We start from the raw sequence: 16743 nt of genomic DNA on the forward strand, positions 1-16743 counted from the left end.
GGATTTCTGATAAAAGCCAGAAAAAGTACTGTATATGCTACCTCTTATTTAATTTATGACATTGGAAATAGCAATGGGAGGTCAGGAGGAAAGAAAACATACACCTCTGTTTTCTCTTTTCTTTCCTTCCCTCTTTGTGTCCCCTTTTTGTATTTCCCCTTTCTCATTCCCAAATAAGGTCTGTAATGGAGAACTTGGAAATGTAAATTAAAAAAAACTCCAGGGGCTAAAACCACCCAAACTCTCTTATTCTAATATTTTCTCACAAAGCTAAAACACGTGTCAGAAAGTTGGAATTTGCAGAAAGCTTAACTAATGGAGACTTTACGCTAAGTTTTGTGCTTGCAATGGTGTTGGAAAGGCCAAAAAGAGGGTTTGTGTTAAGAGGGTGTCTGCCTAGTGAATTACTAAAGTTAGCTGTAAGTTTTCTGACTAAAAAAAAAAGAGAAAAGTCCCTTTAACAAGACAATTATTTGACCAAAAAGTCCATGTGCATGAAAGGTCTGAAGTTTTTATCAAAAGAATCACTATGTTGCACCACAATGCCACATTGCACCATAGACATTCAAGGTAACATGATATAACTTCTCAGAAGGCATCACACTTGCATTTCTGGATTGCTTAAAAAAGTAACATCAGTTTAAAAGTCATCTCATGGCTGCCAACGTTTCTAATTACTTTTTTTCCTCCAATCAGCTTTACAATCTCCCTTAAAAATTTCCTCCAATGGAAACAAATTCTGTAAGGGCTGAGTGGTTTTATGTGGCAGGAGCACTGATGCTTGTCACCCCTTGTGAGACTAACATCTCACACCAGGATTTCCTTTGGGTGTTTTTCTTGTTCTTCCACAGAGCTACCAGCCACCTCTCCAGATCAGCTAAACTCCCTAGGCCTTTCAACACCCACAGTCTCCTACTGCTATAATCCAGACAAGTAAGTTACGAGCCAGTATATCGCAATTCCTCTGATTTCAGTCAGGTGGCAGATAAAATCCGACTTTGAGTGTTTAGCCTTATAGATTTTATAAATATTGTCGAATTTTTTAAAAAATTAAATTAATACATTTTTTACATTATTGTAGTTCTCATTACCAACCATGAAATTATGTAATGTGAAAAGCAGCAATTGCCTTTCAATGACATAATGCATGGTAATAATACACTTTCTTTGGGATCTGGTGGTTTCCAGCAATGATTAACAAAATACCTGTAGAACAGTTCTTTCCTAAGAAAAATTACAGCTGTCTGGGGGATGTGGGGGTGTTTGTTTGTCTTTAGAAATAACATGGAAATATTACACCTAAGAAAGCTAAGACTTTAATGGATGAGTAGAGATCATGAAAATACAACCAATGGATTGATGTATGTGCCTTACCTCCTCCCTCTGGGTTCAACAGCTGCACTTTAAAAGTTTTTTCTAATTCAGGAACAGAATCATCAGTGATGTTAACAGTAATGTACTTGTATCTTTCTCCTGGCTCAAACTCCAGTGTGCCCACAACAGCCTGCAATATGAAAGCTCTTCACATTTTTGTTCAAGCCTAATGTTTTCATCCATATGAAAAAAGAAACAGAACCTTGATTTCGTTTGGCAAAACATCTACTGTTCTTCACTTAAGCTTTAAAAAAATCTGCTGAATCTTTTTTATGAGAAAAAGGCATCTAAATTCACAGAATTGTAAGCGTCTGCATTCATCTACATTTTCCTGCACAAACATCAGACAAGCAAACACAGATACGTACAGGTTGTTTTGTTGAACATGTACAAATCCTAGTATGTACAAACTAGTGTTTGTGAAAGAACTAGTTCTGTGAAAAGAATCATAGCTGGGCTAAAATACTCAGACTGAAGGCTATCTCCACGACAAATAACTCTAATTAAATTCTAAAATAATTACACACCTTGGCAATGGCCATACCTGATAATCTTTAGGACTGAAAGCTGTAAGAGGCACTGTTCTGTATTCCACCAGAACTGTTCCAAGAAGGCCTTGTGCACGAACTACGAGTAATCTGATGTGTCCAGCTTCTTCTTTAATAGAAATATGGGGCACAGCAGAGGCTGGCAGAATCATTTCATCACCTGGCTGAGGAGGTGGCCCCACCATGAACTGTAGCAGACCTGGCAGACAAGAAGTACTATTCACATGGCTTCTTGCACCAAATTTAAATTATGATAATAAATTGAAACCAATGTATTTATAATATATCTATTTAATGTTTCTGAAATTAAAAAACAATTATTGATATGCTCTTAGGACTCAATCATGCTATTTTCAGGGACGAGTTGTGTACCTTCCCCTCTCTCACTGATATCTATATCAGTATTTATAAAGCCACAGCACAATAATGAATTCAGCTCTTCCCAAAAGAGCTTCAATATGTCATAGTATTGGGTACCTATTGGTACAATAAGCATGTAGAAATGTTTCTCTTCGTCAGGAATTCTTATCTGAGAAAAACTTGCACAGGATCAACTACATACAGCCTTTGTTTGCTCTCAGAAGGGAATCATCCCCTGTTTGGTCAGGGCAGCTTTGATGCCGCTTTGTAATATTCTCAAGAATAAGTACCTCAGCTTTCACTCTGGTATAAAAATTATCAATTAATCTCAAGTTGGATAAAGTGGAATACTTGGCATTGCTTCATCGACTATCAAGGCTAAGCAAAGTTTTTATCTGTTGAGCTAGAACTATACAATTATCTGCAACAAGACTGTATCATCTCCATCATTGTTACCATATGGGTGGTCACTGGCTTTGATGCTGATATCAGTAGTTTCCTTTTCTGGATCTATACTTGCTCCACTGGTAGGAGTTGAACCTAGTTTTCCATCTCCAGACACTGCAGAGACTAACGTCACACGGAAATATTCATTTAGCTCCGGAATGTCATCATCAATAACATGCAAATTTAAGACCTAGAGAAGGACCAAATCATGGAGAAATCAAACCCTGCAATTTTCATCAGTTATGAGTTTCACAACCCTGCTTATCTTATCAAATTCTTTTATTAGTCAGTCAGCTGTATCTGTTGTGTAGTTCTGTAAGTAATGTAGACAACATTTTTGCTTTCCACATAATTTAACATAATTTCTAGGATAATATTTTATGGTTAGAATACGCATTCCAGAAACAACTTTACCAAGCTACCAGAGATGGACAGCATATTTTCTTAAGTGCTTCAAATCACATAAACACATAAGCAAGCAAGCAATTATTTATGATCTACCTTAACATAAACATAGTTTAAACTGTGTACAGTGAAAATGAAATATCTGATAGATTTCAAAATCTTGAAGAAATTGTGCTTCTGAAGAGACATTACAGTGATTAATCCAATTTAGAGAGCAAGTAAAGCAAGCTTTTTATGCCCCCTGACACTTGTGATTGCGGATCATACTATTAATTAATACAACCTGCTCTGCACAGCCTAACATATTCACCTCAGACAATTCCAGCTTTCTATATATTATGATATGGTTAGATAAACATATAGAAGAAAAGGTTTAAGTAGCTGATCATATTTAGAGGCATGGGAATGAGTAGCTTACAAGCATCAATGGAAAGTCTCTTAGGATATCTCACCTGAAGAGCAACTGCTCCCAACCTCTTTCTTAGGGCCACGCCCATTAAGTCCCCCATATGTAGACAATAAATTGGCCCACATAGCAGTGGAGCAAGCGGGTGTATCAGCCCTTTTCTGCCACTAGATAGAATAAGGCAGGCCTCATCCATGCTGTCAGACCAGAAAAGCTTTGGAAATTTTTGCTTTATATGATGGTACACAATGCAGTAACATGATTCAATGGAGAATTACAGCTGAATGAACAGTGACACGAACAAACTGTTTTCAGCTATCACAAGCTTTTGCCAAGCTCTACTCACTTCCATTGTTTAACCTGGACCAGATCCACAGTTCTAGTGGAGCCACTGAGATCCTTTCAAATGGTGTCCGTGGGTTTCAGTCAGTCCATACCGACTTCAGCAGAGTGATAAAAGTGAAACCGAGGACAGCATTTTCTACTGACAATTCACCCTCTCTATTTTACAAACACTAATAGAAAACACACATATTCACTTTCTACAGTACTGTGGTCCCACACCTCTTTTTCAAGTAAATGTGGAATTCTTGTGCTGCAGGTCAGGATTGAACACATAGAAACAGATTAAGCAAAAGGGACAGAGTGCGGCCAACAGTGGTTGCAAGACACTTGATTACAGCAGTGAACTTTACTGCTGGCTATTCAACTGATGTGGAGATAAATCTGAGTTCCAAAACTCAGATCAAAACCTGATCATTTTCCAATTTCAAAAGTAGCTGGATCTATTATTTCAGCCCAGGACTATCTACACTTAAGTATACATATAGATAGACATAAATCTAATATATACATATATGTAAACATAAGTCATATATTATGTCCATTCAAACATACATGCACACATGGTGACCCCTGAACCAAGACACACACAGATCTATAAACATCTATCATACCACTTGCTTGTTGTCAGGGATGCAAAAAACCCTGCAAAACGTAACAAAAGACATGTGAAGGAAACACTCTAGTATGAAAACCAGTCAAGCATCCTCAGAAGGTATTTTCCAGCAGGTTTGCAAAGGGCAGGATGAATAGTTAATAGGAAGGTAGGGTTTACCTCTGATCTCTGCCAAGGAAGGAATGTGATAGTGCCACTGCTGTTAGAAAAATCGGTAACAGAGTAATTAATGCCAGTGGAATCAACCTGTGAGATAATGTAATTTATATACACATAGTCTAGGGCTCCCCTTGTACGCTCCACGACACAGGATACAGTGGAACCCTCATCGGCAGTCTGGAAGAAAACAAGAAATAGAAACTTTTGTTATTGTCAAAGTAAATCAAAGGAATAAACGCAGAACATGTCCCTAATGCTAGTCAAATGTTCAGGTAAAAAACTGCTGTCATGTTACTTTCAGCACTTTTGGAGTGTTAGGAAGCTGAAACTGAACTTGATGGTGGTCAGAACAATCTTAGTGGAATTTGCAAGAGCTTCTCGTATCTCCCTAAGGACTATAAAGGTAAGCCAATAACTATACCCTGTTGTTTGTTTTGGACACATCTCTTCCCTCCAGACTACAGGACCAAGACAGAATCAATATGCTTGAAATGTACATGTCAAAAGCAACTGAAACTATTGTTTTATATTAATGTCAATTCTTTGAATTTTCATTAGCAGTTATTTAAAGAAAGATTTGGATTCCCTCTTTTCCCAGCTAGAAACACTATAGAAAAATAAAAGATACATTAAAATTAAACTATACTATCATCATTCAGGAAAAAAAGAAAAATTTTCTCTGCTACAGTCCTTTTTACAATTCTGTCTTCACAGAGAACATGACTTCAGCAGCAACAGTTTCACATATTTGGAACAATGTAGATATTGATACTGACCATATATTTTAGAAAATTATGATCATAGAATTAAAAGAGAAAATAATTCCATTTGAAAATTGCCAGAAAGGCTAAAGCTATCCATCTTAAGCACTAGATAAATTTCGGAGCTGCTGTATAACACAGTGCAGATACTGCATGTGCCTTCAGCTACCTAGTAGATAGATGTGCACATAAAGCAATTAAACTACTGATAAAACAATGCTGTGTATCTGCATCATTACTGAGAGCTCTAATACTTCCCTGGTGAAATGGATGTAAGATAAGTGCAAAACAATTAACATGCCATATGAATTTTTAATTTTGCTTCACGGTTGGTTGATTATCTGTGGCATCGCAGTATTATCAGTGGCATTTGAAACTGAAGGAATCTATTATCATAGCATATGGCAGACACATAGAAAGCAAACTGAACCAAATTGAAAGCCAGTATCACTCAGGCAAGATGGTTACTTTCTAACGCATCATGAGCACTTTGGTTAGAAAGAATGTAATTAAAAGGTCATGAGAGCTTCCAAATTGGAAAGTATTCTGAAATTTGTTTTCCAAAATAATCCAATAACAATAGAAATGGGTATCATGTCTTTCTCCTTCACCATTGATTAAAGAAGCAAAAATGGATTATGTTTATTTCAATCCTCCCCAAAAAAGTAGCAAGTTTCTATATTGCATGTATGGTGGCTACCACCAAAGAGCAAGTTAATGTTTAAAAAAAAAGCAATTCACAGCCAGTATCAACCAAATTCACACCAAACATATGCAATTTATACCTTATAACTCACGACAGCAAATGATTGTGGAAAAATACATTACACCTAGTCATTGTATGACCTGCAGTAAAATTCTTTCAAACACATCATGTAACACAGAAAAATAAAACAAAAATCCTTGGAATAATCCATTCTCCAAAAAAAAGAAAATGAAATCTTATATTTTAATTGATAACCCAATCTCAGATGTGACAGAAGGAAAAAAATGCTCTTCTAGAAAAATTTAAGCCTTAGTCTTCAGTTTATTAATAAAATCAATTTTCTTAACAAAAATAATTTTGGGGCATTTTTAAAAATGGTACTGCAAATGCCAGTGAGACTGAGGATGTATTAACAGAACTTACACATTTCCAAATTCTAGAAAAACTTTGCTTAACTACAAAAACTAACAAAGTGAAATCAAGGCCCTGTGCAGGCCAATTGGTCTTGCCATCAATTTTTCTGTGTCCAAGACTTCACCTATAATTTTCCTTATGAACACCTTACCTCAGGAATACATGCTCCAGTGAAGCCAAATAAACCATTAGCATTATCACTTTTCTGTATTCTTAATCTTGCTGTGGCATTTTCTTGTGAAATTCGAGCTCCACCACGCACAGAAATGAGCTTTAGGATGAATAACTCCTCTCCTTCTTCCTCTTTGTCATCCTTTGCAGACACAATGAATGTTTTATTGGTCTCTCCTTGCCGATACTCCAAATACCCAGAGACAGGGTGGACATCACTCTTCGCAGGAGCTGCATGGAGCTCATAGATCTCTGCTCGTGTCAATTTACGCTCATAAAGCCTTACATCCTGCATTAGCCCTGTGTACCTACTGCTGCCATTGATTCCTGCTCCGATTCTCACTATTCCTGGACCTGAGAAGGAAATTATAATTTTCCTTATGTTATTGTATTTCTTCAAAGTAATAAATCTGCAGCTGAATAGCTGTAACTGTTAAAAATCAATGGTAAACTGTTTATTATCCCTGGATTAGGAATCATATTGATCTTGAAATGCAAAATCAGGAGGCTCCTCGAGACTCATCTCAGTGTTACGGGTAGATCATCACAGCTCAAACAATTCCACACTAGACTGTTCAGGTTTTTCATCCTACTAGTTCTATCAGCACATTGTCACCATCCCTTATTTTAACGAGGCTTGGAAACTTCTCTCTTTCCATTAGAGATTTGCAGAGCACTACTGTAACCCCTCTCAGCTTTTGTTTTGCTAAACAGACCCCATTTTGCCTCTCTCTGCTAGGACAGTGGATACATCCGATGATACTCATCATCACTGCATTAGCCCTTCTAGACATGCTTTTCCCCTAATGCACTGGGAATATGGACTTCAGAAATGTACACCAAATTCCAAACGCTGTTTACAACAGCATTAATATTTCTCTGTCGACAACTACCCTACTCAGCAAATCAAAGGATCACAGCTGCCTTGTTCACACATACTCATTCCTGTTGTGCTAAAACACACAGATATCTCTTCTTTCCAGATGCTTTCTGGTTTTTGGAAGAAACTGTGCTCTTGAATATACTGGCATACATATGACACAGTGTCAGTTCTAGAGACGAGCAGCAACAGCAACTGGTAATGGCCCCGTGGCATAAGATGGGGGATGGTGAGAAAAACTGGGCTAATGTTCAACACTGTGTAGTATCCAACATTAAACGCAGAGAGATTAAATCCTTACCTTATAGTTGTAGTACCCCTAGACAGAGCATATGCCATCTCCACTAATACAGAAAATTTACAATGATTCAGACATATCCTTCTAGCAACAAAAGTATTATTGCAGTTCACACATCTTTCTTTTAGAAACTGAGGGGGGAAAAAAAATCCTTTCTCAGCTACAGTACTGCAAGTCTGATGGAAATTATTAACTGCAGAGGCACTACTTTGTCACAGAGGGCAAATTTATTTCTCAGACTTCAACCACTGGAAATTTACAGGCAGATATAAAATACTACACTATACAACTAATGAAATCTCTTCTCTATTCTCACTCTATGTTTGTGTACATATATGCATGTAGATGTATATGTATTCAACATCACTGTACGTTTTTTAATTCTCCTTCTTGGATTACAGAAAAGGAGATAGTATTCAAGAATTTGATAATTATTCACTGCCTATCTCCACCAAAGAAAACATGTGAAACTGAAAGCGAGAGGAAGAAAGGAAAAAGGATGGAGATGAACTCCAAGCAAAAAAATGCACATGGAAACTGCAAAAGAAAGAGTAAATATAAATGTATTCCGACCACATAATATCTGACTTTATAAAGGAATTGTTCTGGTCTCTGCTATGCTAGTTCAGCGTGAGTGTCCATAATGTCCGTATGTATAGAGGATAAGTAAACATATATAAATACAATTATAAATTATTGATTTATTTTCATATTATTGCAATCCAAGCTCTGTTATAGTTCTGAATTTTTTTGAACTTTCCAAGCTCTGATTTCCACATGCTTTTTGAAAATCCTCAGAATTGTCCATCCATTCTTTTCCATTAACTAGTCAGATATAATAATTTCAGTAGCTTGCATACACCTGTCAAGGAGCTAGACTCTTCTATACATTGCAGAACCTTACATATGGAGAAAAATAATGCAGGCTATTGGCTCACCATCAGCAATTGCTTCTCCTTTAAGGCTCTTCATTCCTCCCAGAACTGGAATTCCATCCATGTAAAATTCAATTATACTTTCATCCAGAGTAATCAGAAGGTGAAGCCAAGTATTTTCATCCATGTATTTCAGGGCTGCTGCTTTAGCCATATATGTCATATTGGATCCTAATGCTGTATAATGAAGCACTACAGAAACATGAGAATCATTTGTTTGGATTTTCACGCCATAATATAAGGTCCCATTGTCATTATCCTTTTCAACTATATAACCATCAGTACCGACGTTAGGAATTAACCACGCTGAAAATGTAAAATTGGTTACTGCAGTATTTCCATTGTACGGGTATTCCGGACCAATAACCCCGAATGCATCCTCTTTTCCACTGAAATACAAAGCATCTGTTCCACTGTGATGGCGCCTCATGTGAGGCTGAGATTGTACTGAACTTGGAAATGATCCCAGCAACAAGAAGTCTACCATTGATGGTAGTCCAGCTTGGAACGTACTAGACAGTATTTCCCAACCTACACGGGCAACACCAAAGGTGCCTTGCTGTCTCCAGATGGTGAAGTCCGTAATATAGGAAAGATCATCTTCAGAAAGAACATCTTCCACTATCTCTCTGTCCTGGCTCTCTGGATCTATAACAAAGACTCCAAAAGGGTCATCATTGAACAGGATCATCACAGTTACAGCAAGGCTTGTTTCAGATAACTGACCACCAGGACCAGGAGACCCACCTACACAATGGAAGTTAGAGCAAAAGTTAACAGTTGGTTTCAAACAACACAGTCTGAAAAAAGTCACTAGGTACTTAAAGTTTTTTAAATAAAATGTTTCTAAAAAGGCTTAAATCTTCTTTAAAGAGCCTCTGAACTCTTAGAAAATGCTCTGATTGAATAAGAACATAATTTAACTGTATTCTTTTTAAAACACTGTAGTGACAATTTTCATAGAAAACAAAGCAGTGTGTTATTTTTCAACTGCAAAACACACATTTGTCTTTCAGCTAAAACAAGATTAGCTCCAACTTTTCTGAATTAGTCAATGAGATAAGTTACCTTTGATTCATTTGACAAACATGGGGCCAAATTCAGTTCTCATATTACTCCAAGATTTACACGAATATGGAATGGCAAAATTTGGCCCATTGCCTCTGAAACAGAAGCAGAGATACCTTGCAAAATCAGTAACCACTTGTGTATTAAAACTGCTGCCAAGTCCTGCCATTAGTCATCTATTTCTGCACAGTAAGAATTCATGATATGAAGATCATGATGTGAATGTAGAGCCTCCATGTTCAAAGTGTGCAGTGATCTATCTATTATGAGCTGGAAATCTTCTGTACATGCATATGGATTTCACTTACAGGGTAGGTCAACACATATTTTCAGTTGTATCTGGGCACAGAAGACCATAAATAGTACTGAGGTGGAACGAGTACAGGAGATTTGGAACTCTGCTCAGTAGCAGACCTGTAGCGGTTGTAGTTTAAGTCATATGAAGCGGTAACACTAAGTATTTTACCTCCTTTAGAAAAAAGCAAACAAACCAACCACCCTCCATTATGGTAGACATACATAGCCTTTAACAGCCTTTATTTTGTCTTCAACCACGTGAAGATCTACATCTCTGAAATCACCAAGAGACATCTTTTTTAAAGGTCAGATCACTAAAATGTGTATAACTAATTCAAGAACTGAGAAACTGCATTCATATACCTAAATTAAGATTAAATGAAAAATAAAACCTAAAACCTTACCAGAAAAGTATAGGATATCAAGACATGATTCAAGGCAAAGCTCTTTCCAGGGTTGTTTTCTTTTTGATTGATTAAACATAATTCTTTTCTACCAGATATGAAGGGAATGGTGATATGGAAGACAATACCTGAAGCATTCATCAACTTTAGAATGTAAAATTCATTGAATTCAGGAATTCTATCCAAAATAGCACGGAGTGTTATTGGCTTTGATCCTTCACCATCCATGAAGCACACAGTCCCATAAACTTCATAGAACTCTTCTCCTGGCCTCAGCGCAGAGTCATTATCAAACAGCTGCCAGGTCAATGAGACATTGCCAAAGTGTCCTCTTTGTCTCAAAACCCTGTTCAGTGATACAGGAAGAGTAAATGTCCTGGCAGGTATGCATGAGCATTCATTAGCAAGGGAAAACACGATTACACTAATCTTCCTTACTGTGAAAAATAATATACAATGTTCTAAATAACCATGAATCAGAAATACAACCATTAACAATAATACAATCCTCTTTGAAGGGCCGCTTTCACAGTATAATTCTACTCCCAGGTATACCACAGGTACCTTAGAAAAAAAGTAACTATTGCAGCTCCATGCAAAGTAGTACTGTTAAGCAAAACATGTTTGTCTTGCACTTCTATTATGCAAATAATAGATACAAATGTATAATAGTTCAGCAAGTTAGCATTAAAAATTGACATACCTGACCACCTTTAGACAGGAAAGAGAATCATCTACATTTAACTCCAAACATTTCTCCCTTTAACCATCAAGTCTTCTTAAACTCTTTCTTACATTGGTATGAAATTTAGGTTATGTTCTATGTCCCTCAGAAATCTGTGGTTATTCCAGATTAAGAATGTAGTAAATAAAAACAAGATTTTATTTTTTGTATAGCTACCTGGTAACATAATTTCACCAATTTCCAAAAGGCATTATAAATAAAAAAAGAAGCATATAGTACCTTTATTAACAAAGTATGCTTTAGATACAAGAAGTGTGCTTCTGTTTGCATGGTAAAATAAAATGGTGTACAAAGAGATTATATCAGGCCGAAAAACTAGTTCAATAAAACTAGTCTAGGCACAGCAGCACAATATGTTGTTTCTGCTTCCAAAAGTTTTTCTTTTTTTGCCATTAACCAGGGCACTCTATCCCAGCTGTGTAGCACGACTGCAGTAACTCCAATTACTCCCTTTAAAGCCCAGTGCTGCCATAGCTGTTCTCAGTGGTTAGGTTATATGCTACTCGGACCCTTTTGTCATGTACTACACAGCAGCCAAAGCAGTGAGGGTATGGAAGAGGCACCTCCCTAGTAAATATATTTCATCAATGAGGACTGAGCAAGGTCCTCAAATGTTGGTGATCTTGGTATCATGTACTTCCATAAAGCACCCGTATATAACACGTTTAGTTCAAATCATCATTCTTTCCACCATCAAATCAAAAAAATTTATCCTCAAATAAGATTGCAAAGGACCGAAAAACCCACAAAGAGCAGCATAACAAAACCAAACACACAATATATTTAATATCCTCTTTTCTCAAGGATTTTCATTTTTTAGATGTGTAACACAAGCATAAAGACCTAATCACAGTTGTAGGCATCTGCTTCAAGGCCTTAAAACAAACAAAAAAATCAAATAAAAAGATATAAAAGATAATTAAATGTGAAAAGAGCCTCTTCCCTAACTGCTCACACTATCACATTTATTGTGATAACTTCTCTTTATATCGTATCTGGAGGTTTCTTAATGAAAAATCAGTATTTTTGTCAAATTATAATCCCATCCTGACTTTATGGAACATAACAAAGTAAGATAACAAGCAAATTCATCAAGCACCACATACATCAGTTCAAAAAAAGTGAAAAAGTATTATTAAAAGTTACTCACAAAAAACTGTTACTTTTGCCTTCTTCGACTGCCTTCTCTAAAGGTTCCAAGGAGAAAATTCCATTAGGATCATCATTTGCTTCAATAATAACTGTAGCCACTCCAGCGTTAAAGATAACAGTATCCCCTAAAGAGAGGGTGATTAATTTTATCAAAACTCGAATCAGAAATGGCAGTAACTCTAAAACTGAAGGTGTTTCCTTCTCACATCAACTGCTTTCATGCAAACAAAGAAATGGACAATGATAAAACAGTCAGTGAAAACCCATATTCGAGATGTTCAGTAACAGGCAAATCAGAGTGAAAATACTTAAGTAGCATCTCATGCAGAGAGTAAGACATCAGATTTCCAGGAAAAAAATATATGTGGCATGACCGGAGAAGATGTGATTCTGAGCAGAAAGGATAGTATGAGAGGTAGTATTTCATGTTTGATCAATTGGTCAAGTCAAAAGAAAAAGATATGTATTCAGAGATCCCAGCTCTCCTGTAGATCTAGAATAGAAATATTGCACTTAAACTAAACACAAGATAAGAACAATGTCTAAGAGTTTATTCATACCAATATCACAGCCTATCTGAAAGGAAAAAATATAAGATACCTGTGAAGTAAAGTGGAAGCTAGCAGGATTTCTGTGTGTATATTAGCACTGTAGGGACATTCTAACACCCTTCCTATGTCCACAGATGTAAACTATGTTTCCACCCCCATCCCATTTTTCACCCTATTTAAGAGCACTAGACTAGCTTTTGTTCCACAGTAAACTGTGTTTACTGCTTTAACTTTGTATACCTCTATCTGTATTTTCCCTACGGTAGAAGAGTCCAACAATTTTCAAAAGGGATGTAACAATCAAGGCCAATATATGCAACAGATAGCAAAAAGAAAATAATTTTTTTTGCTTTCAGGAATACATTTAGAAATATTCTATATTCTTAGTGATTCTAGAGAGGCTGCATGATGACATGATCCTCCTTTTAGAGGCAAAAGGAGCCTGCAGCTACCCATTCTTGTAGGACCAGTGTGCCAGGAGGAAAGCCATCATACGTTCCCAATAGAGCGGTAAGAGAAAGTATCAGTAGATACCAAAGAAAGTTAGTAAAGTAGAAAGAGATCACCAAAGAGAAAATTTAAGAAGGGAGAAGAATGGCTGTGACCAATCATTTCTCTAAGGCTGATGCTCTGTAAGAGACATGGGTACCAGAGTGAATACTAGCTGACCTCAGGAAACACATAAGCTACCTTATACTCAAATAATTGCTAAAAATGCCCCTATAACTCTCTGGATGCCTGCTACCACTGTCTAGGGCAGATGCAGTTTGAGGTCAAGGAAGCCTTGTGAGCAATTCACAGAGCAGTCACAGGGTGTCCACTTCCCTGGGACCTGAAGCACCCCCTTAGTCTCACTGACTGTGAAGACTAGATTGTTATAGACTGTAATGAGGGTAAGACACTTAGTATGCATGTCTAAATGAAGAAACACAACTTCATGTTTCCTCATCTTGAATTGAATCCCTGGTAGGTATTTTACTTTGTGGACCTACCTCACAATCTAATGTGAAGGTATAGTCTGACGGTTAATTGTGATAGTTTTCCTTTTCTTTATCAAATTACAGCCCCTCAAGTCTCAGTCACTGTTTTGATGGCTTATTCACAATTCAGTTTTGGTTTGCATTGCAAAGATACGCAGTGCATTCACAGGCTGTTATTACCTGTCAGCTACAGAATAATAACAACTGAAAGACAGTAAATCACTCAAATTTGCTAACACAGTTGTAGATGACTCTCCCACTACACCTTGAGCTTTGGCAGGGCTAGGGGTGGGGAGGGTCTTTGTTAAGCAGGTAGAGCCCAGGAAAATTTACCTATTATTTCTTACATTTAACTTCTATCTTCTTATCAATATTACACAGCAGTGTGCTTTATTCCAGAAGACATCTATTTCAAAAATAGGAATGTGGTGAATAATTTTGTATCATTTCCTGTTAAATGATAACTTTTTTTTTAAAAAAAAAAAAAAGACAATGTTATTTCTGAGACAATAAACCTATTCTTTACTGGTGGTACATCGGGTAATTTCTAACACACATTTTTCTGTAGATTAAGCCTTGTAAAACTATAAAGTCAGACTGAAGAAAATGTATGCATACGCTGCACTACTACAAAAATAAAACAGAGACTAATTTACATGGTTTTCCTCTAAAATAAGGCAGTTCTGTTTGTTTTTACAAAAATCAGGCAGTTGTGTAGTATACACTGGAGCACGACAAAAATCTAAAAGAATCCCTCTTTCCCTAAGAGTGTTGCAGTACTAACATTCTTTAGCCTTGTGTTTCTGTAGTCAAGTCAAAAGCCTATCTAATTTAGAGCATTTACATTTGAAAAGAGAACTTTCATTCCAGTTTTTTTGCAGGAAAGGTTTCAGCTATATCATTTGATTTTTGTTTCCAAATAAACAATTCAAGATGAAAATCCAAACACACTGTGTATAGTAACAGTATAGAAATGTTGAAGCAAACCTTATTTATATAATACTTGGCATTTATATATTGCTTTACGATAAGACCAAGCTGGTAAAAAATTGCAGCAAAAAAAAAAAAGGAGAGTTAACTAAACATACACCAAATCATTACTTTTACCTGTAGAATTCAAAAGGAAGATATAAAATGTTTCATCAGTTTCAGGGATATCATCATCATTAATATACACAGATAAGTTCTGCTCTCTTTCTCCAACATCAAACAAAATGACGCTGCTCTTTCCACTGGGAACAAAGTCTCCCTCTTCAGCTGTTGCGTCTCCATTAACAGTAATATACTGGACAGCGACAGCAACATCAGCAGATCCATTCCTTATGACGGTAAAGTTTGCAACACTTCCTTCTTTAATGCTCACTGTCAGAGGTTCTGAAAATACACAAGCAACAAATCTGAGTTCAAGCCTGAGCTCCCTGCTGGCCTATTTACTTAATCCTCCCCAAGAGGATTCTCCTCCTCCATGAAACAGAAGGCGTACGTGGTAAAGGTGTGGAAATACTTGTGGGTACAAGAGAATAGTGTACTTAGCCACCTAACCAATCCCAGCATCAACAAAGAGAATAATGAAATAAAATACGGGAAGGTTCTGAAGGAAACAAATAGAAATTCAACACAACAAAACCATGAACTTTTTATACTAGCTCCATTGGGATTAGGATTTCTCAATGATCTGGTCTGTCAATAAAACCTGTTTGGGGTAGTATATGTAGTCAACATTTAAAAACAATAACATCTAACCTGCGAAATAAATGGGATCATCATTCCTTGTAATTTGTAAAATTGCACTGGTTATATTGACCAGCCTGGCTCCACCAGTAGCATTGAATAAGCTGATGATGAATACTTCCATCTCTTCAGGTACCTGAAAGAGAAAGCATTATGGAATTAATTTCTTGCATACGGGACAATGAAGAAATTGAAATGAACAGCTGAGGGGTTTAATAAACCAGAGATTTCCCGGTGTTGTCTTCCATTTATTGACCCTTAAGTGTGTCAAGGGGGATGACAAATGACAGTTCATACAGTTATACAGAAATCATCATCAGTCTATAATCGTCGTAAATAAGTCCCCTGATCTTACTGTTGTACAGTGACCCAAAATTTATCTTGCCATTTCCTTCTTCTGATACATGTAATTTATTTTTACAGCTTTATTTATTTATTTATTATTGTTCTCATTCTTTCCTATATCACTTCAAATATATCAGCATTAAAAATAAAAGTTAGGATTCCTGCTATCAAAACAAGGGTTTTACTCAAATGAACTTTTCTATAATTTAACTACATTCAACTACTCTTAGCTTCTAACTTTCTTTGTTTATAGGCATGCACAGCTTCCCAAATTCTTTTATGATTTGCTGAAGTAATCTGTTTTACCTAAGTATTTTGATTTTTTCTACAAATACTTATGAGGCTCTTAAACAGACATTCCTTCCTTCTCCTTAAATTGTAATGTTTTAGCACTTACTCTTTGTCCCACATACTCACCCAAAAACACTGTAAAAATGTTTACCTCATCTGGCAGCGAGTAAATGGTGATATTTTTTGAAAACTCCAGATTCTCAAAGAAAATAGTCCCTTGTTCTGGATAGATGTCATTGGTACATGCTGGGTCAACAACCCAAGACACACTAACATTGCCATAGTTTCCTCGGTTTCTTACAACTCTATAAACAGCTAAAAAATGCAAAGATACACAGTAAGTGTGCGTCTTCAGAG

The 16743-nt window shown here is 36.5% G+C and overlaps 1 protein-coding gene across 1 annotated transcript in view; it reads right to left on the reverse strand.

Annotated features, from left to right (window-relative positions):
- Positions 1-16743, reverse strand: part of ADGRV1 (adhesion G protein-coupled receptor V1) — a 282099-nt gene that overhangs the window by 236598 nt on the left and 28758 nt on the right. Inside the window, 11 exon segments of the mRNA XM_068422903.1 lie at positions 1375-1504; positions 1919-2121; positions 2739-2919; positions 4658-4834; positions 6690-7063; positions 8826-9569; positions 10720-10937; positions 12487-12613; positions 15127-15393; positions 15763-15886; positions 16538-16701. Coding sequence (XP_068279004.1) covers positions 1375-1504; positions 1919-2121; positions 2739-2919; positions 4658-4834; positions 6690-7063; positions 8826-9569; positions 10720-10937; positions 12487-12613; positions 15127-15393; positions 15763-15886; positions 16538-16701 — 2709 coding nt within the window.

This window comes from Nyctibius grandis, chromosome Z (assembly GCF_013368605.1).
Source record: "Nyctibius grandis isolate bNycGra1 chromosome Z, bNycGra1.pri, whole genome shotgun sequence".
NCBI lineage: Eukaryota > Metazoa > Chordata > Aves > Nyctibiiformes > Nyctibiidae > Nyctibius > Nyctibius grandis.